This window comes from Capricornis sumatraensis, chromosome 2, assembly GCF_032405125.1.
Source record: "Capricornis sumatraensis isolate serow.1 chromosome 2, serow.2, whole genome shotgun sequence".
NCBI lineage: Eukaryota > Metazoa > Chordata > Mammalia > Artiodactyla > Bovidae > Capricornis > Capricornis sumatraensis.
In genome coordinates this window covers 135,842,724-135,869,956 of record NC_091070.1, presented here as the reverse complement: position 1 = coordinate 135,869,956, position 27,233 = coordinate 135,842,724, and the positions used below count along the sequence as shown (strand labels likewise).

The following is a 27,233-nucleotide window of genomic DNA, read 5'->3' as shown; positions in this document are numbered from 1 at the left end:
TGGGTGTATTACCAGTTCTCAGGTACCCTTAATCCCAGTTTTATGCTTTGTACACTTGCAATTATCCTGTTAATGGAGTACTTCATCCTTCAAGCTCCTCAATATTGCTAGGCCAAATCTTACTTGGGTTCTTGAGTCTACTGCAAAATGTCAATTGTTTCTCAAAAATGTAGGTCCAGGTACTCCTGAAAACATTCAAGTCTCTTTTGATAGTGGTGCTCTGAAGGCATCTGTTTCGTGGGCACCAACAGAAGGAGCCTTCAACTATACCGTGATGGCTTTGAGTGACTCTTCCAGGTTGAGCTGCAGTACAGCTTTCAGTTCCTGCACCATCTATTCTCTCCAGTGTGGAACCAAGTACCTGATTTCAGTTTCAGCAAGTAATGATGCCGGATCTAGCAGATCGACTTCAGCAGTGACTTTGAAAACCGGTATGTAAACAGGAGCGAGATCACGGGGGTCTGGCAAGCCCAAGTGGCTGACCTTAGGGAAACAAATAATTACATCACAATGTTCCAGAATATTCCAGAATGCACTAGAACAAATGAAAGCAAAAGCCTACTCTGAATGAAAGCATAGAGTTGAACATTCTGAGGAGTCTGAATAATGTTGATAGTGAAACCAGATCTCGTGCATTGGAAAAAGCACTTTGAAAATTAAGAGGCCGGTTTCCTCTTCTAGATCTTTCACTAATCAGTCTATTTTCTTTTGCATTTGTAAAGTTGTAAATATTCTAAGATCCAGTTTGATAACAGCTCTAGCTGTGCAGCCCCTTATTTACATCATGTTTCACAGACCTAGGCCTGGTAAGAGCTATTCTTTAAGATAAACAGGGAATGGCTATAGTTTGGAATATGTGTTTAGATATCCGCCCTCTTTCATTCTTATCAACGAGATAAAGACATACATATGTGGAAGTCTACACTTCAACTTAGAAATATTTGTGCGTTTTGAAAATGTGAACTAACATTTAGTGAACAGCTACTATGCAAAGCTGCAAAGAAAATCTCTTGGAGTACTCTCACACTCCTTTTCATTTATCATTTCCTAGTTGCTTGTGCACCTGGAAGAGTGGCGATCCAAGAAGATCCTCCTGGCCACCTGTCTGTAGCTTGGTCCAATGTGGATCTGGGTGATTACTACGTGGCCTTCGTGAAGAGTGATGATGGCTTGGAAGTACATTGCAACACTTCCCTCACCCAGTGCAATTTCTTATCTGAGTGTGGCTTCACTTACTTTATTAGTGTTTTTGCCTATAACAAGGCAGGGCAGAGTCCTTTGGGTGATGTGTTTAATTATACCACAGGTGAGTTGCGCTTGATGTTTGTAAAGGGAGTTCTGAGTTCACTAAAGTCAGTAGCAGAATGGACCACCCATTGCACTCCTTGACTACCTGGGAGTCATTTTAGGTCCAAGAATGGAAAGTGAGTTCTTTCCTGGGGAATTTGGACTAAGTGGACTCAACCTTAACAAGAATACAAGGTTTAGGAGTGAGAAGAAAGGAAAGATTGTTGCTATTCAAGCTTGCTCTGAAAAACTGAACCCTCCATCCAGATCTACTCATTGTTCATCACTGTTCTGGATGCTGAAGGGAAGGCAATCCTTAGGTCTCAGAGTTCACTCTTTCTCCAAGCCCAGAAGACAGAGGTGCAATGGCAAAGATGCCACATGGTGTAGAGAGTTCTGGAGTAGGACACCTGGGCTGAAGTCCTAACTTGACCACTAACTCATTTGTAAAGTGGAAATAATGATGTCTACCTTGTTAAGTCCCTTAGTATCCACCACTGCAAAATGGGACAAATAATCAGAAGTACATGAATGTGAAAGGGTCTTTGTATGTAAGGAAAGCACAGTGCAAATATTTTTATTAGCAGCTTTATTGCTGTTACTATTATTCTCCTGCACTAGACTTGGGCCTTCTACAGGGCAGGGATTATATCTCATTCATCTTTTCATCCTGAATGCTTATCATAGTGTGACTGGCATATGGGAGATGCTCAATTTTAAAAGAATGAATGGAGTGAGAGACTGAAAATTAACCATATGTACAAATAAGAATACAGTAATACAACTATTTAAATAACAATTATAGCTGGATTACATACATTTTTATCCAGATGAGGGAATCAAATAATTGGTGCCTTTGGAATTTGGAGTCAGAGGCCATCAATAAGGTCTCAAGGGCCTTCCAGAGGGAGTGGTTTTGAACTGGATCTTTAAGGATGACTGGAATGTCGGTGGAGCAAGAGCATTCCAGGGAAACCCCATATGAGTTAGACATTTGCCACAATTTGTCCATGAGGTAATGTAGGGCTCTTCTAAAATATACTAATGCAAGGCTTCCTCCTCGCCTCCACCCCGTAGTTTTATCTAGCTTAGAGTTTGGAAAGACTGATAGAATCTAGAAGTTAGACTAAATGTGATTTTGTCAGGCAGGAGAATGGTCCCACATTCCAGTAGAGGGGACACAGTCTTAGAAACACATGGAAAAAACATGCACGTTGGGTGGGGAATTAAGAAGTCAGGTGAGGCAGGGGGTGTGGGGAGCAGCTGGATGTGTCGACAGGGTAGAGGTTACTGTAACCTTGAATGTCATGCAGAGAGAAGTTACCCTCTATGTAGTGGGTGTCAGGGAGGATCACTGTTGGACAGACCTGTAGGAGATTCTTACAGTGACTGCAGAGACTCCTGGGCACGGAGACGCTGGGACTCAACGGCCCTCTGACAGCGTGGCTCCTGTACTGACATCCTTCTCTCTACTCCTGCTTTCAGCTCCCTGTTGTCCTAGTGACATTAACCCTGTGCTGGTGTCCAGTGACAGAGTAGAGATTGTCTGGTCTCCCGTCCGAGGTGCTGAACTTTATGAAACAAAGGCTGTGGATGGGTTCAATGTGGTTGAGTGTAACGACACGGCTCCGGCTTGCACGCTTTCTGCTCTGGAGTGTGACACCAAGTACAACATCACGGTGTATTCCTTCAGCGAAGTCCGGGGCAGCAATACGTCATGTACTTCCCAATTCATAACCACAGGTATGATACAGCAAGGATTTTGTTCACCGACGTCTGGATGGCTCACCTCTATGTCCCTCAGGAAAGGCATTCAGCAAGTATGGTAAAAAGGTTAACTGCCATTAATGACTCTTGGTAGGGATCCTGAGAGACCCTCTTATGAAGGAGAGGCAGAAGAGAAGGTGGAAGAGGGAAAGAGGTCAGCAAGAAACAGGAAACCCTGGGGAGAGTGGAAGGATTGGCTGGTGATTACCTCAGCCATTCACATCCTCCTAGCTTTGGGGCTGGAGAAGGCAATGGCAACCCACTCCAGTACTCTTGCCTGGAAAATCCCAGGGGTGGAGGAGCCTGGTGGGCTGCCATCTATGGGGTCGCACAGAGTTGGACACGACTGAGCGACTTAGCAGCAGCAGCAGCAGCAGCAGCAGCAGCAGCTTTGGGGCACCTGCCTATAGTCATACCATGAAGGTGCAAATGTTTGTCTTAATTACTTTTGGTTTTGGAGTTCAAATGGCTCCTTAACATTTTCCAGTTAGCCCAACGCTGTGGGAATCTAATACCATCTGTCAATGTCAGCAAGGTTTCCACACAAAGGTTCTAGGAATTTGGCCTGAGCACAAGGTATGGTTGAAAGGAATCATCTCATTTAGGGGAGAAAACAAGTGTACAAGTGTTAGACCAAAAGTCACATGTGATATTTCTTGACTCTGTTTCAGTTCATAATCTAAAATCTCTTAGCTCCTTGCAGTCCTGAAATCAAAAACATTTCAAAGGATGACTTTTCCATGATTAACGTGCGCTGGCGATCCACTAATGATGAGGCCACTTACACAGTGACTGCCCAGGGGGAGAAAGGGCGGCACCAGTGCAGCAGCACCGGAGAGTCCTGCACCCTGGGGGGCTTGCCCTGTGGCTCAGTGTTCTCTGTCACTGCTGTGGCCGAAACACCCGCAGGACGGAGCCTGCCCAGCTACAGTGTGCCTCTAGAGACAGGTATGTAACTACATACAATGGAATGCAATGGAATATCAGTCAACCAGAAAAAGGAATGAAATTGGGTCATTTGTAAGGGCATGGATGGACCTAGAGGGTTCATACAGAGTGAAGTCAGAAAGAGAAAAGTAAATATCGTATAATATCATTTACACGAGGAATCTAGAAAAATGGTATAGATGATCTTATTTGCAAAGCCCAAACAGAGACACAGACGTAGAGAAAAAATGTATAGATAGGGGAAATAAGTGAGAGGAACTGGGAGATTGGGATTGACATATGTACTACTGATACTAAGTATAAAATAGACAACTAATGAGAACCTACTGTGTAGGTCAGAGAACTTTACTTAATGCACTGTGGGGACCTGAATGGGAAGGAAGTCCAAAACAGAGGGGATATATGTATATGTATGGCTGAGTCACTTTGCTGGACAGTGGAAACTAACAACATTGTAAAACAACTATACTCCAATAACAAATAATTTTAAAAAAGAAAGAAATGGGTATGTAGCAACTGCAACCTGAAACTTAGTTCTAGTGGGGTCCTTAGGAATTGTTTTAGGACATGAACTTTATGACTTGATTTACCCTAAGTGTGGTAGAAATACATTAATCTCAGAGAAGCCTTTCAAACAGCCCAAGTCTTAGAAAACTTTCAACACAGGTTCCATATAAATATCATCTGAAGGCTCTAGTATATTCATACACCAACATCAAAGGAGGAATCCACTGACTCTGCAAAAACATTTCTTTGACTTCATATTCCCCATGACACAATCTACCAAAGCATCTAACAAGTGACCAAATGAGCTGGCTTATTATTTATTTCTTTGGTTCAGCCCTTTCAAATCTTTCTCTAAAAAAGGCTTTCTGAGTTTCAGTTTCCTAATTGGTAGAAGAGGATAATGGCTTCATTGGGTGGTTGTGAATATTACATTTTTTATGCTGCAAAGCACTTAGCATAGTGCCTGCTGTATGGTAGGAGCTTGATAAAAGAAAGCTGTTATTACTTGATAACATCGTGTGTGAATGAAATATAGCAAATTACTTAAAGCCTTTGGGTCTTATTTTCGCTTATATATAACGATAGATGGCACTTTGGAACAGAGGAGTTGAAACATAAAAGGCGGCAGAATAGGGACAATGCCAAATATGCAGAAAGGTTCCCAATATCCTATATGCTGTATAATGGATCTTTGAAGAGTTGAGAATTGATTGTGGTACTCTTAGAATATTTTAAGCTTTTATATAAACTATGTTATAAGGTTTTATATCAACTATGATATGTTTTATATCACAATGCAAAAAGGCAAAATGGTTATCTGAGGAGGCCTTACAAATAGCTGAGAAAGAACAGAAGTGAAAGGCAAAGGAGAAAAGGAAGTATATACCCATTTGAATGCAGAGTTCCAAAGAATAGCAAGGAGAGATAAGAAAGACTTCCTAAGTGATCAATGCAAGGAAACAGAGGAAAACAATAGAATTGGAAAGACTAGAGATCTCTTCAAGAAAATTAGAGATACCAAGGGAACATTTCATGCAAAGATGGGCACAATAAAGGACAGAAATGGTATGGACCTAACAGAAGCAGAAGATATTAAGAAGAGGTGGCAAGAATACACAGAAGAACTGTACAAAAAAGATGTTCACGACCCAGATAACCACGATCATGTGATCATTCACCTAGAGCCAGACATCCTGCAATGTGAGGTCAAATGAGCCTTAGGAAGCATCACTATGAACAAAGCTAGTGGAGGTGATGAAATTACAGATGCTCATGATGATGCTGTGAAAGTCCTGCACTCAATATGCCAGCAAATTTGGAAATCTCAGCAGTGGCCACGGGACTGGAAAAAGTCAGTTTTCATTCCAATCCCAAAGAAAGGAAATGCCAAAGAATGTTCAAACTACCGCACAATCGCACTCATCTCACATGCTAGCAAAATAATGCTCAAAATTCTCCAAGCCAGGCTTTAACAGTATGTGAACCAAGAACTTCCAGATGTTCAAGCTGGATTTAGAAAAGGCAGAGAAACTAGCGATCAAATTGCCAACATCCATTGGATCATGGAGAAAGCAAGAGAGTTCCAGAAAAACATCTACTTCTGCTTTACTGACTATGCCAAAGCTTTTGACTATGTGAATCATAACAAACTGTGGAAAATTCTTTAAGAGACAGGAAATACCAGACTACCTGATCTGCCTCCTGAGAAATCTGTATGCAGGTCAAGAAGCAACAGTTAGAAATGGACATGGAACAACAGACTGGGTTCCAAATCAGGAAAGGAGTATGTCAAGGTCAGGCTGTATATTGTCACTCTGCTTATTTAGCTTATATGCAGAGTACATCACGTGAAATGCCGGCCTGGATGAAGCACAATCTGGAATCAAGATTGCCGGGAGAAATATCAATTACCTCATATACACAGATGACGCCACACTTATGGCATAAAGTGAAGAACTAAAGAGCCTCTTAATGGAAGTGAAAGAGGAGAGTGAAAAAGTTGGCTTAAAACTCAATATTCAGAAAACTAAGATCATGGCATCCAGTCCCATCACTTCATGGCAAATAGATGGGAAAATAATGGAAACAGTGACAGACTTTATTTGCGGGAGGGCTCCAAAATCACTGCAGATGGTGACTGTAGGCATGAAATTAAAAGACTCTTGTTCCTTGGAAGAAAAGCTATTACCAACCTAGACAACATATTAAAAAGCAGAGACATTACTTTGCCAACAAAGGTCTGTCTAGTCAAAGCTATGGTTTTTCCAGTAGTCATGTATGGATGTGAGAGTTGGATTATAAAGAAAGCTGAGCGCAGAAGAATTGATGCTTTTGAATTGTGGTGTTGGGGAGACTCTTGAGAGTCCCTTGGACTGCCATGAAATCAAACCAGTCCATCCTAAAGGAAATCAGTCTTGAATATTCACTGGAAGGACTGATGCTGAAGCTGAAACTCCAATACTTTGGCCACCTGATGCAAAGAACTGACTCATTGGAAAAGACCCTGATGCTGGGAAAGATTGAGGGCAGGAGGAGAAGGGGACAACAGAGGATGAGATGGCCAGATAGCATCACCAACTCGATGGACATGAGTTTGAGCAAGGTCCAGGAGGTGGTGATGGACAGGGAGGCCTGGCATACTGCAGTCCTTGGGGTTGCAAAGAGTTGGATACGACTGAGTGACTGAACTGACTGATCAACTATGTACTATGAAATGCCTGAGAAAGGCGAAACACATTTTATTGCAAATGTGATAATACGTATTAGGAGAAGAGGCAAATGCAACCATTGCATTGAAATTTGCAACTGGAGTCATTAAACCTGAAGAACAACAAAGGATTTCTTTCTTATACTGAAAAAATTTGGGGAGAACCACACATTAATTACCCACAGCCAGTTAGTGAACTTCGTTCTTGGGGAAAGCACTTGCTATATACAGTGATGTTAAATAATGTATCAGAGAGAATGAGATTTTGCTTAACAAAAGGACATTTTTAAAGTTTTTAACAATTTTTTATTGCAGTATAGTTGATGTTCAATGTCATATAAGTCACAATACAGTGATTCACAATTTTTAAAAGTTATGTTCCATTTATAGTTATTAAGGATATTTTGATTAACAGTTAAAGGTTTGAGAAATCTAGGATACTGACTGAAAGACAGACAGAATACCATGCTTTGTTGTTTTTCACAAATAATCCTTAGTGGAAATAAATTCCCAATTTTTTTCTTTTTCCCCATTTGAGCGCCGTGCTGCTCAGCCAGTCTGATGGTAACTCAGGTCACTCAGTCAGTAATCAACGTGAGCTGGACGGTTGGGACTGGGGCCCTAACCTATGTGACGGTTCTGCAGTCACACACGGGACAGTCAAAGTGTCACACCCATCGAAACCACTGCCTCCTGGGATGCATCACATGCGGCATCAATTACTCAGTGGCAGTAAAAGCAGTTAGTGCCACTGGGTTGACTGCGGACTGCGCCTACCAAAGTTACTCCTCTAGTAAGTGAAATCTAGTCTCTAGTTCTAGAGTATCAACAAGGACCTTGACTATTATAGATCCAGACATAAGCCCTTCCATCTCATTTAAAAGCATGCTGCATCTCCACCAAGCTTGCATGATAAATTCAGATTACTTTCTAAAATGTTTGCAATTTTCCTCTTGATTCAGAACCTCAAAGCTTCAGAGGCTTCTGTTGGTCCATGCTAAGTCACTTCAGTTGTGCCTGACCCTTTGCGACCCCCTGGACTGTAGCCTGCCAGGTTTCTCCGTCCATAGGACTGTAGCCCTGTATCTCACCAGGCTCTTCTTTCCATGGGATTCTCCACACAATAATCCTGGAGTGGGTTGCCATTTCCTCCAGGGATCTTCCCAACCCAGGGATCAAATCTGTGTCTCTTGTCTCCTGCATTGACGGGTGGGTTCTTTACCACTAGCACCACCTGGGAAACCCTGTTGGTAGCTGGTGAATGAACTCCTTGATAACAAGGTTCAAGTGGGCTTTCTCTGAAAGAAGGCTTGGTTTATATATGATCTAGCTACATGTAGCACAGAGTAACTCAGCCTGGCAGAGTTTTCAGAAAGCATTTAGATCATAGATTCTATTTGGCTTGAATTTTTTGTTTCTCAGTATTATTGTGCTACTACCTCTCTCTTCTAAATCACTCCAGCTTCTCCTATGGTATCTTATTTTAACAGGCTTCAAGAGCAAGTATTGCATTTTGTTCTTCACAAAGGCCTAACAATTAGGGAATGGCGGGAGAATTAAGGAGTGGTACAGGGTTAACAAATAAGGTTTCACTGGTATGATTCTAGTCCACTACAGTGGCTGTTTAGAGCACTGTTTCAGGAAAAAAAAAAAAAAAAACTCTCAAGATTAATGGGATGGCTCTCAGGCTTAATGAGGTGTGAGTACCACACCAGTTAGCTGCATCTGTTCTGAGGCATGGGGTGGGAGAGGTGAAAAGTAATTTTCATAGGACTTCCCTGGCTGTCCAGTGGTTAAGACTTTATGCTTCCACTACAAGGGGCTCAGGTTTGATCCTTGGTCAGGGAACTAAGATCCCATAAGTCTTTTGACAAAAATTTAAAAATAAATAAATTAAAAAATAAAATTTTGGCATCCCAAAGGCAGTAGGGGGCTTCCCTGGTGGCTCAGAGGTTAAAGCGTCTGCCTGGAATGCAGGAGACCCGGGTTCAATCCCAGGGAAGATCCCCTGGAGAAGGAAATGGCAACCACTCCAGTACTCTTGCCTGGAGAATCCCATGGATGGAGGAGCATGGTAGGCTACAGTCCATGGGGTCACAAAGAGGCAGACACGACTGAGTGACTTCACTTTCAAAGGCAGTAGAGTGAGTCTTCAACTTAGGAGTCTAAAGATATGGCTTCTTAAACTGTCCTGCCTTATCTTATTCCCTGATTCTATTTCCTCATTGGTAAGAGAAATAGGAATGATTATGGTGTGAAAGCATTTAAAACCTGCTGCGTGCTATGTGCTAAGTTGCTTTGTGTGCATTTGTTGGTCACTCAGTCATGTCCGTGGAGAAGGCAATGGCACCCCACTCCAGTACTCCTGCCTGGAAAATCCCAAGAACGAGGGAGACTGGTAGGCTGCTGTCTATGGGGTCACACAGAATCAGACACGACTGAAGCAACTTAGCAGCAGCAGCAGCAGCAGCAGTCATGACCGACTGTTTGCGACCCCAAGGACTGTAGCCTGCCAGGCTCCTCTGTCCATGGAATTCACCAGGCAAGAATCCTGGAGGGGTGACCATTCGCTTTTCCAGGGGATTGTCCCAACCCAGGGATTGAATCCAGATCTTCTGCATTGCAGGCAGATTGTGTACTATCTGAGCCACCAGGGAAGCCCAGAACACATATGTAATCTGCTTTATAATTTCTTTCATTAGAGTTGTTGCCTAAGTTCTCACCTGGATATCCAGTTCTGGAAATATGGTCCACTGCTTACCTTCACACCTAATAAACCTTTTTTTAAAGAATGAATCAAAGGAACCTAATTATATTAATATTTATTATACAATAACATCTTTATTTTGCTTACTGAGGAATCCACCATTTGACATCTAATGTGTGGCCTGCTCAAGGTATTCAGTAAAGGAAAAAGGGAAAGTACCCAGTCAGCTAGCACAGATGAAGTGTGGACCAGCGACAAGGATCATGTTACTCAGCTCAGCAAAATTTAGGTCTTTTCAACCAAAGCTGAATGCAGTTAATTATATCTAAATTGAATCCCACTGAAATCATTATGGGCTTTCCCAGTGGCTCAGTGGTAAAAAACCCTCCTGCAATGCAAGAGACTTGCAGGCGATGCAGGTTCAATCCCCAGGTTGGGAAGATCCCCTGGAGCAGGAAATGGCAACCCACTCCAATATTCTTGCTTGGAAAATCCCATGGACAGATGAGCCTGGGGGGCTACAGTCCATGGGGTTGCAAAGAGTCAAACATGACTTAGTGACTAAACAACAACAAAAATCATATTATGGGTATTATGGGTAGGATGTTATGAAGGATCTTGACAAGGATTCTGTGTATTTGACTCATAAAGTTTGAGTCATATACACTTCATATCTGCCAAGTACTTGGACTCTCCATTGTTCTCTATTGAAAACTCATGGCCCACCTCACCCTCACACACAGATCTCTAATCATGTGGCCCAGTACAGAAGGAACTTGATACCCCCTCAAATCTTGCTCTAATCAGTTGTCATTTAGAGTAGGACACTTACTCTGTTTCCCATAGTAGCAGAGGCTAGGTTTGTGGTGATGGTGGAATAGTGATGTGTTTGTTTTATTCTTCAGGTGTCTGCTGCCCTTTAGGGGTGAAATTATATAGGCTGGGCCCTAATGGCATCCGGATCCACTGGCAGGCCTCCAGGGGCTCTGCCAATTACAGCACCGACCTCTACGGTTCCAAAGGCATTTTCACATGTGCCCCAAGCGCTGGCCTCAGTTTCTGTGATGTTACCGAGATACCCTGCGGGGATGTGTATACCGTGATGGTCTCACCAGTTGCTGAGACAGGACTGAAGCTTACTTTCTGTCCAAAAAAAATATATTCAGGTAGAGAAAGTTATGACCCTTTATTTAAAACTAAACCTTGACTCAATCTGTGAATGAAGGCTAAGAGCAATCACACTTTGCTATGTAGGAAGATCAAAAAGGGCCTGACATTTCTACATCCTATAGGCAGATTCTGGCAACAGGGGACTCCAAGCTCCTTTGGAATTGTGATACTTTATTATAATTTGATTTGGAGGTACTCCTTTCATCCCTCTCCCTCTCTTCAGAAAAAGGACCAGATGCTTGCTTAAACAGTAAAATAGATTTAAAGCAATTTTCTGCTTTGAGATTTGAAGATAGGTTTTTATCATGGTTAGAGGTAATGACAGACAACATGGAATATCTGAAATTAAGAGACTTGAACCTTTATTTGCACAGATTCAGACTTATGATTGAGGGAGAGTTGGAGGATGAGAGAAAAACAAATTTATAAATCATAAGCTAGGTTTGGAAATACGAGTGGGCAGACAGTCTGTGATCACAAAACATGACTGTCAGCAACTGCCATTTCACCAGAGCTGACAGAAAAAGACAAGCAATTCTCCTGCTCTGTATTCCAGCACCTTCTGCTACCTTGCCCAGGGCATTGTCATATTTTTTTCATATATTTATAAAATAAAGAGATGATGAGGTCCTATAACTCTGCACGGGAATGCAGGAAGAGTAATAAATGTTGGCTTAGAAAGCTTTACTAATAACCAGAATCTAAAATTTCCCGTTATATGTAGGTGACAAGAAGGTTCAAGACGGCTCCTGGTGATGGAACAAGGCCAGTTCCTCTTCAGGGGGTGTTCTCACTATCCTTGGCTGTCATGCTCTGATTCCTTGCTTTTTCATTAGCTTGTCCAGAGGACAAGCTGGCCCAAACCATGGCCCTATGTAAAAGGACAGGAGTAGGTTGTTGGGTTGAAGATGAGCTCTGAGGAAGCAGAGCCTACAGGTCAATAATGATACCTCACTGTATTTGCATAATGCTTCAAAATTTATCAAGTGTTTTCATATTCAATATTTCACTGAATGCTCAAATAACTCTATAAGTTAGGTTCAACAGATTTTATTTTCTCCAATTTATAAATGAGAAAACTAAGACTCAAAGGCTCCCAAATCTCTACCTATAACCCTTCTCTTCTTCTGATCTCTAAATCCATATTCAAACATGTTATCTCTACTTAGAGATACACCCCAGGCATTTCAATTCCTCAAGACCAAAAGGAACTTCTGATCCCATGCAGTTTCTGATCTCCCATCATCCTTGTTTCAGGTTTTCAAGCCTGAAAACCCTGGCATCAGCTTCCTCTCTCCCTCACTTTTCATATCTAAGTAGTCTCCAAGCGCTGTTCTTTTCACTCCATGATGGTCTCTAAATCCAACTTCTTCTCTTCATTCCTGTAGCTACTTCAGTACTTTAGGGTCTCACTACCTCTCCCCTATACTATTACACCAGTCCTGTCCTCCCACCCTCTTACCAGTCTTCATACTATTGCTAGAGTTATTATTCCAGGACACTGACCCAATTGTCTTTCTTTCCTGCTACAAAATTCTCAGTTTTCCATTGCTCTATAGGATAAAATACAGTCCTCTGATCATGGGATTTAACATCCCTTACAATCTGTCCCTCTTCTATCTCTCTATACATGTACTAACAGAAATTTAATGTAAGTCTGAACATTTTAAATTTTCTAGTAGCCACATTAAAAAAGTAAAAAGAAACAGGCAAAATTAATTTGAATATATTTTAGTTAATCCAATATAGCCACAATATTCTAATTTTCAACATGGAATCAATTTTAAAATTTTGTATTTTTCCCATAGTAAGTCTTCAAAATCTTGTGTGTGTTTTTTAACACAGCACATATCAGTTTAGACCAGCCACATTTGGAGTGCTCATAGCTACATATGATGAGTGTCTACTCTATTGGACAGTGCAGTTCTTGGCTCATTCCCCAACATCCTTACTGAGAGGACTCTATTCTCTACTCATATGGAGTCACTCACACCCCTCTGCCCTTACCACACATGCATACTATGCCACATCGTGCTTCTGGGCTAATGCAGCACTCCTCGCTAAGGGAACTCCACCAGCCCATATTCCCTCTCCTCTGTGAAGTCTTCTCCAGTTCTCATAGGCTGAGTTCATCTGCCTCTTTCCTTTATAACGCCACAGCACACATTATTGTCACCACACCGTATTTCTGCGAGTTGAATGTCTGTAATTTCTGCTAAATGGCAATCTCTTAGACTCGCAGTACTTAGCATATAACTGTTGCCCTATATATTTTAAGCTAAAAAAAAAAGAATGAATAAGGGTTTATGTGTTTCTCTATGATAATACAGCCAGTAAATGAGTGATTGAAGTCTTTGCTTTTTCTCCTAATTCATACTCACAGTTTAACTTTTAACTTTTTCTCTGATGGTTTGTTAGTTGGAACTCTGATATCCTTTGGTGGGGTGCCATCTCAAGCCTATAGTCTTTGCCCTTTATAAGGGTTGGGTGTCCAGACTCAGGTTAGGGAATCTATCTTTGCTCTGGCTCCTTGATAAAAACCATGCATTTGGGGGAAGATTGTTGGTTTTGTTTTTTGGTGTTTCTTTCCCCAATATCAGTGATGCCTTAATCTTATAATTAGGATGATATTGTAAATGATAACAATGATTAATATTTTTTGAGTGTTCTGTGCTAGCCACTATTCTAAGGGCTTTATGTGCATTAGCTTGACTGATACTTATAACAACCCTATGAGGTGGCATTCTTATTCTTGCCACCTAACAAAGTGAAGCACAGAAAAGTGAAATGACTTATCCAAGTTAACACTGTTAGCAGGTGTCTCCTTCTCTTATTACACAAGTTGGTTCTTATTCATTCTTCACTCCCTTTCCTATTATTCTTTCTTAAATTGTATCTCAAATACATCAGTGAATCTGTTTTAAATGCTTGTGTTTTTATTTATTACAGTAACCTGTTCTGGAAGTACACTTGGAATGGGTAAGTCATTTTTATCATGGATAAACTAGAAAGAAATTTTCTGTTGCTCTTTCAGTTCAGTTCAGTTCAGTTCAGTTCGGTCGCTCAGTCATGTCTGACTCTTTGCAACCCCATGGACGGCAGCACGCTAGGCTTCCCTCTTCATCAACAACTCCCAGAGCTTACCCAAACTCATGTCCATTGAGTCATTGATGCCATCCAACCATCTTATCCTCTGTCGTCCCCTTCTCCTCCAGCCTTCAGTCTTTCCCAGCATCAGGGTCTTTTCAAATGAGTCACTTCTTCACATCAGGTGACCAAAGTATTGCAGTTTCAGCTTCAGCATCAGTCCTTCCAGTGAGTATTCAGGACTGATTTCCTTTAGGATGGACTGGTGTGATCTCCTTGCAGTCCAAGGGATTCTCAAGAGTCTTCTCCAACACCATAGTACAAAAGCATCAATTCTTCGGCGCTCAGCTTTCTTTATAGTCCAACTCTTACATCCATATATGACTACTGGAAAAACTATAGCTTTGACTAGATGGACCTTTGTCAGCAAAGTAATGTCTCTGCTTTTTAATATGCAGTCTAGGTTGGCCATAGCTTTTTTTCCAAGGAGCAAGTGTCTTAATTTCATGGCTGCAGTCACCATCTGCAGTGATTTTGGAGCCCAAGAAAATAAAGTCTCGAACTGCTTCCATTGTTTCCCCATCTATTTCCCATGAAGTGATGGGACCAGATGCCAAGATCTTAAGTTTTCTGAATATTGAGTTTTATGGCAACTTCTTCACTCTCTTCTTTCACTTCCATCAAGAAGCTCTTTAGTTCTTCACTTTCTGCTGTAAGTGTGGTGTCATCTGTATCTCTGAGGTTATTGATATCTCTCCCGGCGATCCTGATTCCAGATTGTGCTTCATCCAGTCCAGCAGTTCTCATGATGTACTCTATATATAAGTTAAATAAGCAGAGTGACAATATACAGCCTTGACGTACTCCTTTCCTGATTTGGAACCAATCTATTGTTCCATGTCCATCTCTAACTGTTGCTTCTTGACCTGCATACAGATTTCTCAGGAGGCAGGTCAAGTGGTCTGGTATTTCCATCTCTTTCAGAATTTTCTATGGTTTGTTGCAATCCACACAGTCAAAGTCTTTGGCATGGTCAATAAAGCAGAAGTAGATGTTTTTCTGGAACTCTCTTGCTTTTTTGATGATCCGATGGATGTTGGTAATTTGATCTCTGGCTCCTCTGCCTTTTCTAAATCCAGCTTAAACATCTGGAAGTTCACGGTCCAAGTACTGTTGAAGCCTGGCTTGGGGAATTTTGAGTATTACTTTACTAGCGTGTGAGAGGAGTACAATTGTGGGCAGTTTGAGCATTCTTTGGCATTTCCTTTCTTTGGGATTGGAATGGAAACTGACCTTTTCCAGTCCTGTGGCTACTGCTGAGTTTTCCAAATTTGCTGGCATATTGAGTGTAGCACTTTCACAGCATCATCTTCCAGGATTTGAAATAGCTCAACTGGAATTCCATAACCTCCATTAGCTTTGTTCGTAGTGATGCTTCCTTCGCATTCCAGGATGTCTGGCTCTAGGTGAGTGATCACACCATTGTGATTATCTGGGTCATAAAGATCTTTTTTGTATAGTTCTATGTATTCTTGCCACCTCTTCTTAATATCTTCTGCTTCTGTTAGGTCCATACTGTTTCTGTCCTTTATTGAGCCCATCTTTGCATAAAATGTTCCCTTGGTATCTTTAATTTTCTTAAAGAGATCTCTAGTCTTTCCCATCCTATTGTTTTCCTCTATTTCCTTGCATTGATCACTGAGGAAGTCTTTCTTATCTCTCCTTGCTATTCTTTGGAACTCTGCATTTAAATAGGTATATATTTCCTTTTCTCCTTTGCCTTTCACTTCTCTTCTTTTCTCAGCTATTTGTAAGGCCTCCTCAGACAACCATTTTGCCTTTTTGCATTTCTTTTTCTTGGAGATGTCTTGATCGCTGCCTCCTATACAATGTCATGAACCTCTGTCCATAGTTCTTCAGGCATTCTGTCTATCAGATCTAATCTCTTGAATCTATTTGTCACTTCCACTGTATATTCATAAGGGATTTGATTTAGGTAATCAATGGTCTAGTGGTTTTCCCTACTTTATTTAAGTCTAAATGGTCTAATGTTTTTCCCTACTGTCTTCAATTTAAGTCTAAATTTGTCAATCAGATGTTCATGATCTGAGCCACAGTCAGCTCCCAGTCTTGTTTTTACTGACTGTATAGTGCTACTCCACCTTTGGTTGCAAAGAATATAATCAATCCAGATACTGACCATCTGGAGATGTCCATGTATAGAGTCTTCTCTTGTGCTATTGGAAGAGGGTGTTTGCTATGACCATTGCATTCTCTTGGTAAAACTTTATTAGCCTTTGCCCTGCTTCATTCTGTACTCCAAGGCCAAACTTGCCTGTTACTCCAGATGTTTCTTGACTTCCTACTTTTGCATTCCAGTCCCCTATAAAGAAAAGGACATCTGTCTTAGGTGTTAGTTCTAGAAGGCCTTAGGACTTCATAAAACCATTCAGTTTCTTCAGCATTAGTGGTTGGGGCACAGACTTGGATTACTGTGGTATTGAATGGTTTGCCTCAGAAACGAACAGAGATCTTTCTGTTGCTTTTGAGATTGCACCCAAGTACTGCATTTCAGACTCTTTTGTTGACTATGATGGCTACTCCATTTCTTCTAAGGGATTCTTGCCCACAGTAGTAGATATAATGGTCTTCTGGATTAAATTCACCCATTTCAGTCCATTTTAGTTCACTGATTCCTAAAATGTTGATGTTCACTCTATTCATCTCCTGTTTGATCACTTCGAATTTGCCTTGATTCATGAACCTAACATTCCAGGTTCCTATGAAATATTGCTCTTTACAGCATCAGACTTGACTTCCATCACCAGTCACATCCACCACTGGGTGCTGTTTTTACTTTGGCTCCACCTCTTCATTCTTCATTGTTGTTCTTTAGGGTGACTTAATGAAGTCAGAAGCAAAGCTGACTCTTCAATTATAGAGGCAAATGCTTTCTTTCTGTGATTTAAGGGGTCCCTGCTCTCCTCTTGCATAACTCTCCCCTCTTACATTGCCTCCCCTCAGATTCCTCCAGTGGAGAGGAACTCCACTGGATTCTGAAATTATTTCAGTCCTCCAGGGTCCCACAGGAAAATAAAAATATGCTTCAGAGAAGCAACTGATTCATGCCTCACTTGAGAGAGTGGTTCCTAGCCTGCTGTACATTGTGTCACCCGGAGAGCTTAGAAGTAATTGATTTGTTGTTGTTTTTCAGTTGGTAAGTCGTGTCCGACTCTTTGTGACCCCATGCACTGTAGCCCACCAGGCTCCTCTGTCCATGGGATTTCCTGGACAAGAATATTGGAATGGCTTGCTGTTCCCTTCTCCAGGGGATCTTACCAACCCAGGGACTGAACCTGCATCTCTTGCATTGGCAGGAGGATTCTTTTCTGCTGAGGCACCGGGGAAGCCCCACCAGCAGTTCTGAAATAAGAATCAGTTCAGTTGAGTCGCTCAGTCATGTCCGACTTTTTGCGACCCCGTACTACTACTACTTGCAACCCCATAATCCCTATTAATTTTTAAAGGCTTTCTATTTCCATTGATTACAGGGAAACAGACCTGGCTTATTAAAAATAAATTATGAGGAAAGTTCCAAATTATAATTACTTGAAAAAAACTCCCAAAGTACTAATGCCCATAAGCTCTGGTCTTCAGTAAAATGTACATGGGCCTGGGTCTGCATTCTTGGAACATCTTTCCAGTATTATGGCGGTTTTAATTCAATATTTCTCCTGAGCCTCAGAGGGGTAGTAGAAGTATCTTGGGGATCCCTAGGAGGTGAAGAGTTGTGTATTATATATTGGTCTTCCCTAAGATTTTGTTAAACAGATAATACTTCCAAAAAAAAAAAAAATGCTGGAAAACCGTCACTCTTAGACCTTGCTATTTGAGATCACCAGAAACCTTATTCAAAATGCATAATTTTAGGCCCCATGCAGAGTTACTAAATCCCCAGGTGATTCACATGCATATCAAAGTTTGCGGGTTACTGCTTAGATAGTAGTGCTCAAACTTTGGTGTGTATCAAAATCTCTCGGAGAGCTAGCAAAGGCTGTAGGGACCCATGCCTGCTAAAGTGGGCCCCTGTGTTTTTATCGGGTTCCCATGTGATTCTGACACTCTCCAAGTTTGAGAAGCACTGCTCTAGGTCGCTGCTGTCCACTTCCTATGTCCCTCTGGACTGGCCTTGATTATTACTTCTCCTTTCTAAGTGAGTTTCAGTCTTCAACCTGAAGACTGACCTTTTCTTTAAGAGATTGTTGTAGAAATTCTGCAAGACTCTCAAAAAGGATTATTTGGGGGTCTCTACATCATACAGAATTCACTGTATTAAGGGAGAAATTCTAAATTGCTGTTCAATTTCAGTATTTCTCCTCTCTATACACAGGACTAGTCAGAGTAGGTCCCTAGCTGGCATGGGGCCTCTAGATATGCTAAGGGAAGCCTTGGGAGTCTTGTTGGTCTAAGGCTTTTGGTCTTGCTTAACTCTTGGTTATCCTAAAGCTTTTCAACAGCATGAATGGATTTTTTAAGAGACAGATCTGAGTTCAAATCCTGCCACTGTCCCTTTCCCTTAGGCAAGGTGCTTCAATTCTAAGTACAGATTTCCTCATCTGAAAATTGGAACAAACTTCTCATAAGATGTTATGAAGATTAAAGGAGATATAAATTGTTAGACCCAATGACAGGCTCAAAGTAAGCTCAGTAAATAAAAGGCTTGAGGGTGGAGAGGAAAGTCCTTTGTCTTGGGTCAGTAGTCTGAGCTCCAAGAGACTCTTGGGGAGGATTCATTTCACAAAGCAGGAAAGAGAACATCCTGGTTAGTTCTCTAACCAGAGAGAGAACCTGATGGTCAGTTTCTTCTTGCCCTTTGAACGGTTCAGTTTATCTTACTTTTCTGCTTACTTGCTGTGAAGTGCTGCAAAAATAGCATTTCAAATTGAAATGCTAATCTGAAACTCAGTGACATCTGAGGGCTTTTTAACTTAAAATGTCTGCATACTAATACATTTTGTGGCTTCCTCCTTTCTTTGCCTTTTCAGTGATTTACAGAGGGAAGAGAAATGTGGAATGACACAGTAAACCAAGGATAAAAACAGTGACTTGACTAGTGAGTAATTTAAATTGAAATGTTATAATTCAAAGGCAAAATGTTATTTTTTCTTTGCTTTAAAAATTTCTTCCCATATCTTTTGCAGAGGTTCCTTAATTGTTGGTGTGATTAGAGCTGGAAAAGGTCTATTAGAATACAAAATTCCTCTAGGATAGGACAAGCTCTTTTGGCCTTTAGAAGAACTGCTCTGACTCCACTTCCTGAGTTCAAGGTCAGGTGTGTCCTCAAGGGCACAGGAGTTCAAGATCTGCTGCAGAGAAGACTTGGGGGAGAAATTAATCCAGAAAGTCTTGTGGAAGGCTGCCAGAGTGAGCCAGCACACTGGGAAAGTCCTGGAGATGTGAAAGGTCTGCGTAGCAGAAATTCTTGGAGATTTCTTACACCCAGACATAGTACGTACTACAACACACCCACTTCATAAGTGTTTCAGCGACCCAGCACTTGCCGTGCAGCTCTCTAGCCATTCAAGAGTTGGAAGCATCCACTCCCAGAGAAGTCAAAATCAAGCCACCACACATTGACTGCACTCATCCAAAACAAAACTCGACAAGGACTTCGGCTGAGGTTGGATAGCAGCAGCTGCCAGGGCCACCTGTAGGAAATCACACCCTCATCTAAAGTTAGGAGGAAGCCGAGCCACTTGCAGGCTTTCCCAAGTGAAAGAAAGCATCATGTGTTGACACCTCTGTGTGAGTGTCTGGGAAAGCAGAGTTGCTAGCCTGTTACTGGAATGACTGTAGTCATGCTTTTTAATGAGCGAAGACTTCAGATAGAGGGACAGTCAGGGCCAGAGCCCCAAACTGTGGCAGACTGACATACATGCATCTTTGAACGGAAGGACCATCGATCTTGTTGGCTGTATTCCTCACTCACACTGTAATTGCTTTTTTTTTGTTTTTTTTTTTTTTTTTGAGAGAAAAGGCAATGATAACTCTCTTGTACCTAAAAAAAAAAAAAAAAAATTGTCCTTCGAGTGCCAGTAACCTTATTAAAAGATAGTGCAAGCTGGACTAGTGTAACACACATAACTAGAGTGTTTGCTCCCCAGAAGCCTAGCTGTGGAACTGCCTGTAGTTAGGAACAACCATGGATCTCTGCCCAGAGGGAACTGGAGCATGGAATTAGGCTTGAGGTACCCTGGAAGGGAACAGCAAACTTCCTTTTCTGTGTCTGCTTTCCCTTTCTGTGTGAGACTGAGATACAAATGTGCCACTGATGAGATACTCAAGAGCATTTGCACTTGAAAAGAAGGCAAGTCAAAGAACTTAGATTCCAGAAAAATAGAAATCACTGAGTCAGACAGTACACACAGAAGAGGACCGAATTTAGTTCACTTTTGTTCCTAAGTACTAGTGGATGAACAGGAGTCGGACTAGGTGCATTGACATCAGCTGGGGAATTCATTATTTAATACAGACTTCCTGGTATCATCCCCTGGAGATTCTAACTCAGCAGGTTTGGGACCAGACCTGGGAATCTATACTTTTAACAAATTCACAAAGTGTTTCTGCCATGTGGCCAAGTTTGGGAACCTTAAAAGACTTGTGTTGGCCCCATTCTCCCTTGAAGCAAAATTTCAGCGATGGGAAGCTGAAACATGTTAAAAGATAAACTGAGGAATGTTAAAAATTTTAAGAGTTTATTTGAGCAAAAATTGATTTGAATTCAGCAGAACAAAAAACCGAGATGATTAGGAATACTCTACTGACAGGAGCTGGGGGCATGGGTTGGTGGGAGGGGGTAGACTTTTACTGAAAAGAGGTGAAAGCAAAGCAAGGATATTATTTGACTGGCTATAAAACCAATAGGTATGTAGCTATAGTGGTTGTCTTATTTGGGAAATCCTAGTTGGCTCTTTGTGATCAGTTGTCCTTAGATTTTGATTTCTTAACATTGAGACACTTAAAGACTTTGGTTTGTTCACAAAGGTGGCTAAGGTATTACAGCCACCTCAATCTAATGGCCTCCTTGTTCAATTAATTTAACAGAAGCTAGAGGGCTGTGGCATGTGACGAAAGATTGGTGACGAGATCTGGAGGGTTCAGAGTGGGTCTGTGCCCTGTGAGGGGACCGTGAATGAACTGGGGCAGTGTTCCAGGTTGTGGTTCAGAGCCCATGGCAGACTGTGTGCTGAGCCCAGTCTCTGGCAGTGTGGGCCCTCTGATAAGAGTTGTGTCCATGGCTGGCTGGAACAGGCAAAGAGCCGAGGGCAAAAGCCAGATGGAAGGCCAGGATCCCTGGTACAGGACACTAGGGGGCTGCTGGGACCAGTGCACTCATACCCTATAAATACCAGAATACAGAAAAAATGAAATGGCTGTCCACTTAGCTAGGCATCTAAGTCTGGGCTGCTTTGGTCAGAATTCCACAGAAAACAATGTGGTCCACATTGGGTGAACGTAAAACCAAAACATGGATGTCACACATACTACATGCTTTTAAGTGCTTTTCCTATACTCATTCTCATAACAACTTTCTGAGCTAAATGATAATATTCCTTTATATATGTAAGAAAAATGAGACCCAAAAGGTCAAAGAATTCATCCGTGTTCTCACAGCTAACCAGTTGAAACACAGATTATCAGGGGGCCAAGTAAGTATGTAGCATTCATCAGACCTGCTAATCTATGATATTTTTATGGAAAATATTTATCAGAGAAGAAGACCTGGATATAGGATGGTGAGTGAGTGATCTGCCTTAACTCAAGAGCTTTTACATTCAGTCTCAATTATTTCAACTGTGTATCTGCTCTATAAATTATGCAGTGCAGATTTTTCATCTCTGATTAGCATTGGTGGACTCTGTCTTCCACTCTGCTATATCCTGTTCAGGGAATTCAAATTTTTCGTTCAATCTGTTTAGGTAAACCAACTAGAGGAGACTAGAGAGACAGCTCAAAAAGGTTATGTGAAACTAGGGGGGCAAGTGAGGTTAGGCAATAGTATGATGGAAAAGCCAGTGGTTTGGGAGCCATCTTGAGGTCTTATGTAATTTAATGTCTCCCTCTGAATCTCAGTTTTCACATCTGTAAAATTGCTATAAAGATTATCATCTTGTTGGGTTGTTGTGAGGTTTGAGATACTATACTCACCTTCAACATATAAAGGCAATGACGCTAAAGTGTTTCAAGTCATGCTACTAATAAGAGGCCAATCCAGGGTTTGTGGACACATGTCTACATGCTCCAACGCCCACATTTGCTCCACTATACTGTGTTGTCACCTTGGAATCTGGCCTTCAGGAGCATGAATCATAGCTATACCCCATGTGACCCAAGTCAAACTTCCAACGCAGAAGGTCCTTTCTGTGTTACCCTTGGGACGTGGTCATTCTTCTCAAGACACTTTCACCCACCTCATTCCTCTGTCTTGGTCTGACCCTTGAGGACAAGGAACTTCATTTTAGAAGTGTGAGTCTGTAACATGTCTTTTTTCTTATGGCTGGGGGCTCAACCCTGCTATACAGAGCAGAATCTGGTTTAAAATTGAAAAGGTAGAGAAATATAATGTATGCATTTGTTTAAAATTTTGAGCAGCTAAGTCTATTAAAAGTAAATTTGAAAGAGGTCAGAGCCCCAGCGCCCAATTAAGTCTAGAATGGAAAGCCATTCATGCCATGGGTTTTTACTTGAACCCATTTTATGGTTGTTTTTATTCTTCATTTTGCTTCTCCTAAAGAGCAAAAATTGCAAGTCATCTCACAGCCTGCCCTATCTGTGTAACTCAAACCTTATTCTCCTTCCCACTGCACCACTCCTGTGCATTCTTGGCAAGTTATTTAGTTTCACTAAGCCTCAGGTTCCTTGACTGTGAGGACTGCTTTGAGGATCAGTGAGATAATTCATTTAGCATGCTGCCTAGCATATACTACATCCACAGTAAATGTTAGCCAGTATTATTACTAGTAGTAACTAACCATTTCCGCTTCCTTATGTGACCAACTCGAAATAAGACCATTTGTTCTTTGCAAATCAGTGTGAGAAAGTCTGCTTTTTGCTAGTGTATATGATGTTTATGTTACAGTTGAGGGTCTCAGAAACTAAACTGCTTTAATTCATGATTGATAACTTGTTTGTTGTTGGTCTCAGGGCTTCTGGGATTTTAGTTCCGCGGATGAGTGATTGAACCCACCCACTCATCAGTGAAAGTGCTGGAATCCTAAGCCCTGAACCTCCAGGAAGTTCCCCTATGATTGACTACCTTGATTTCAAGTCTCAAAATAACCATCTCAAGAAACAGATCTCTGCCTCAGCTTTCTCTAAGTCTGAGCTCAGATCATCTCCTGTGTGAATCAGCAATAATTCCCCTGTTTTAAATGGAAAGCACTGATCGTCCCTTCCACATGAATTGTTAGTGGACTAAGTATTGTTTTATTGGTTCATTTATGTATGTTGTCATCATTATGGCATTCACAATTTCAACCAATATTTGACTGCCTTCAAGCATGCCAGGAACTGAGCTATCTAATTAGATTTTTCTTCAGAAGTGGGTCTCTCCTTTCTTTGCCTTGCCTGAAAGTCCTGCAGAGTTCTGGGCAGTGGGCTGCACCTATTACGTCCTTGAAAAGTAAATAAACTTTTTGGAGGCTAAATTTTCTATTCGGTAGCTGACTGAGTGAAGTCTATTATAAATCGCTTCTCAAAGTGAAGAATTCTTTTGTAAACCGAAGAACCCCTCTCTTTTTCATGAATCGTATGCGTGAATTCGCGTTTCTGAGGTGGTGTTAGCTCACAATCCGTTGGTACGGTTTCACTTTCTGACATCCCAGGACATCGAAATTCGTCTGAGAGCCTCCCGCTAGGGGGCGCGCAATTGCCTACGGAGAATTCACCCACACTGCGCAGCCTCAGTCCGGGGTTGGGCGGGAATCCCATGAGAAGCTCGTGACGTCGCTTGTGGGCGTGACCCGTGGGTGTGGGCGGGGCTGTCCCCGCAGCGAAAGGCGGGGTCCTCCAGAACTCCCTCTCACAGCTGAAGTAGGTTGCGAGTGGGAGGCGGCGGCTGCTCCTCCACAGCGTTTGGGAAGATGGCGCCGCCGGTGACGGAAAGGGGGCTGAAGAGCGTCGTGTGGCAGAGTGAGTGCGGTGGGGCAGAGGCTGAGAAAGGGAAGGCCAGCATGCCGTGGCTCCAGGCCCTGCTTTCCTGCCCTAGACCAGCAGTATCTTGGAGAGCCGCGGTGGGCACTTGTTGCTTTGGCTCCCAGGTCCCTGTTAGAATTTCTTCCTGCTTTCCTTCCCAGCCCTCGTTCTGGCGGCGCCAGAGATGGGCGGGGGGCGGGAGGACCAGGCCTGAATGCCGGCGTCCGGCACCCTCTTCTGGGCTCTGCTCAGCTGGGCCCTGGCAGCGAAGTCCCGTCCTGGATGAGCGGCCCCCCGGCCCAGCTTTTCCGCCCGGGGCCCCTGCGCGGATCTCGGCCGCGCCCCCGCCTGGGCCCCACCAGTAGGCGATGTCTCTCCACCCGAGACAGTCTGAGCACTGTGTTCCTTTATCCCGTCCCCCCACGTCTCCCCACACTTGAGTTTCCGAAGACTGCGTATTTTGCTCATTCGTCTTAGTATCCAGGAGGGTTCTACACCTGTACTTTACGATGCCTGTTCTTTAAAAAAAAACAGACCCTTCTTTCTTTCTAGAAGAACCCACTTTCTCAAGAGTTCTTGAGAAGGGACCGCGGGAATGAGTGTATCTCGGGGTAAAGTTGCACCTTCACCTCTTTCTTTACACTCTCGGAGCCACTCCTTTCATCTAGGGCTTCACCACTTACTGGTGACTGATACTCTGCCATTCTGCCTTGTCGTCCACAACTTTCGTAAATATCACTCCGAACCTGTGTCTGCGACCTTGGAGAGAGAAGGAAACCGCCAGACAGGAAGAACCATCATTGTTTGGCCTTGCTGGGTTCAAAGTAATTATGGCCCACTAGTGGAAAGGGGTATAACATCTCATTAGTATTTCTGGTTCTGGCTTGTTGAGCAAGGAACAGAAATAATGACTGAGTTAATAAAATTCTGGGGGTTACAGAGTTGCTTGTGTAAAATTAAAACTCCAAATCGGTACCTGTCATATTCCTTAACATATCAGGTACTAGAAACAAGTGTATAAATAGAAAGGGGGGAAAAGTTATAACAGATTTTTTTAAATTGGATAATTATAAGGTTTGGAGAAGGAAATGGCAACCCACTTCTGTATTCTTGCCTGGAGAATTCCGTGGACAGTCCATGGGGTCCCAGAGATTCAGATACAACTGAGCTACTTACACACAATTATAAGGTTACCATTTTGTTTTTCAAAATTTATATAGGTCACTTTTAAGATTTGGTAATGTTTTAAAATCACAATCGTATTTGAATATATATATATGAAAATAGGTAATGAATTGTGTTGTATAATTTCTAAGATGGTCCTTAACATCAGCATTTATCAGGAAAAAAAAAGGTTAATGTTAGTAACATTAGTGTTGACAGCATGGAAACCAGGCAAGAGGGAGTGATTACAGATAACAAAATTTCCATCTTGTGCTGTTAACTTGAGGTAGCACCAGGATATAAACATGGAGTGTAAGATAAAGAAGAGGGCATGATGAACGGAAGAAAAGTGTTATAAGGATTCAAAAAAATAGTTTTTGGAATTGTAGTATAAACAGGAAAGTGAAAGTGAATTTGCTCAGTCGTGTCCTACTCTTTGCGACCCCATAGACTGTAGCCTACCAGGCTCCTCTGTCCAAGGGATTTTACGGGCAATAGTACTGGAGTGGATTGCCATTTCCTTCTCCAGGGGATCTTCCCAACCTGGGGCTTGAACCCGGGTCTCCCGCATTGTAGACAGACGCCTTACCTTCTGAGCCACCAGGGAAGTCCTCTGTAAACAGGAACATAACTAGAAGGATAATATTCATTCATCATTTAGTGAGTAGAGAAAGGGAAATGGGAGCCTCTGAATTCAAGAAGATGGAGTCTGAAAGAAAAGAGGAAGAAATCTCTTCAGAGGTAGGAGAATCATATTTGACTGGGAAAAGGTTTTGCTAGGTTTAGGGTGGTATCGGAGAAGGCAGTGGCACCCCACTGTAGTACTCTTGCCTGGAAAACCCCATGGATGGAGGAGCCTGGTAGGCTGCAGTCGGACATGACTGAGCAGCTTCACTTTCACTTTTCACTTTCATGCATTGGAGAAGGAAATGGCAACCCACTCCAGTGTTCTTGCCTGCCTGGAGAATCCCAGGGACGGGGGAGCCTGGTGGGCTGCCGTCTATGGGGTCGCACAGAGTTGGACAGGACTGAAGCAACTTAGCAGTAGCAGTAGCAGGGTAGTACAGTTTGATGAGGGTAGAAAGATAAGTAACTTTCAATTTACCTGCAAAGTAGGAAGAAGGGAATTAATATTTTTTCAACATTACTCTGTGCCAGGCACTATTCTTTACAAACATTAGAACTTAATAAGAATTATTATCTCTTTAACAGATGTTAAAGCTAATATACCTGTTATCATAGCAGCATTATTCTAAATAGGCAAAAAGTCAGAACAGCCCAAATGCCCATCAACTGGTGAATGGATTAATAAATTGTGGTATGTCCATATAATGGAATATTATTGGGCAATAAGAAGAGGGAAGTACTGATACATGCTACAGTATTGATGATCCTTGGAAAAACTATGCCAAATGAAAAGAAGCCAGGCATAAAGAACCATATGACTCCAATCATATTAAATGTCCAGAATAGGCAAATATATAGAGATTAGTAGAAAGTAGATTTGTGGTTGCTTATGTCTAGGGAGGCTGGGGAGATGTGGGAACTATGGCTTAGGAACTGAGTTTCTTTCTGAAGTAATGAGATGTTCTAAAATTGATTACACTAATAAGCATACAACTCTGAATATACTGAAAGCCATTTAATTGTATACTTTGGATGAGTTATATGATATGTAAATCATAATAAAGCCAT

The 27,233-nt window shown here is 42.0% G+C and overlaps 2 protein-coding genes across 2 annotated transcripts in view; both read left to right on the top strand.

Moving 5' to 3' along the window:
* FNDC7 (fibronectin type III domain containing 7) overlaps positions 1 to 19,257 on the top strand; it is a 29,163-nt gene extending 9,906 nt beyond the window's left edge. Inside the window, exons 5-12 of the mRNA XM_068966490.1 lie at positions 174 to 431; positions 1,052 to 1,306; positions 2,773 to 3,030; positions 3,748 to 4,002; positions 7,755 to 8,009; positions 10,829 to 11,089; positions 14,043 to 14,072; positions 19,226 to 19,257. Of these exons, the coding sequence (XP_068822591.1) occupies positions 174 to 431; positions 1,052 to 1,306; positions 2,773 to 3,030; positions 3,748 to 4,002; positions 7,755 to 8,009; positions 10,829 to 11,089; positions 14,043 to 14,072; positions 19,226 to 19,257 (1,604 nt within the window). The remainder of the gene's footprint in view (positions 1 to 173; positions 432 to 1,051; positions 1,307 to 2,772; positions 3,031 to 3,747; positions 4,003 to 7,754; positions 8,010 to 10,828; positions 11,090 to 14,042; positions 14,073 to 19,225) is intronic.
* Positions 19,258 to 24,280: 5,023 nt separating this feature from the next.
* Positions 24,281 to 27,233, top strand: part of STXBP3 (syntaxin binding protein 3) — a 47,254-nt gene continuing 44,301 nt past the window's right edge. The window contains exon 1 of the mRNA XM_068964908.1: positions 24,281 to 24,371. Within this exon, the coding sequence (XP_068821009.1) occupies positions 24,323 to 24,371 (49 nt within the window). The 5' untranslated portion in view covers positions 24,281 to 24,322. The remainder of the gene's footprint in view (positions 24,372 to 27,233) is intronic.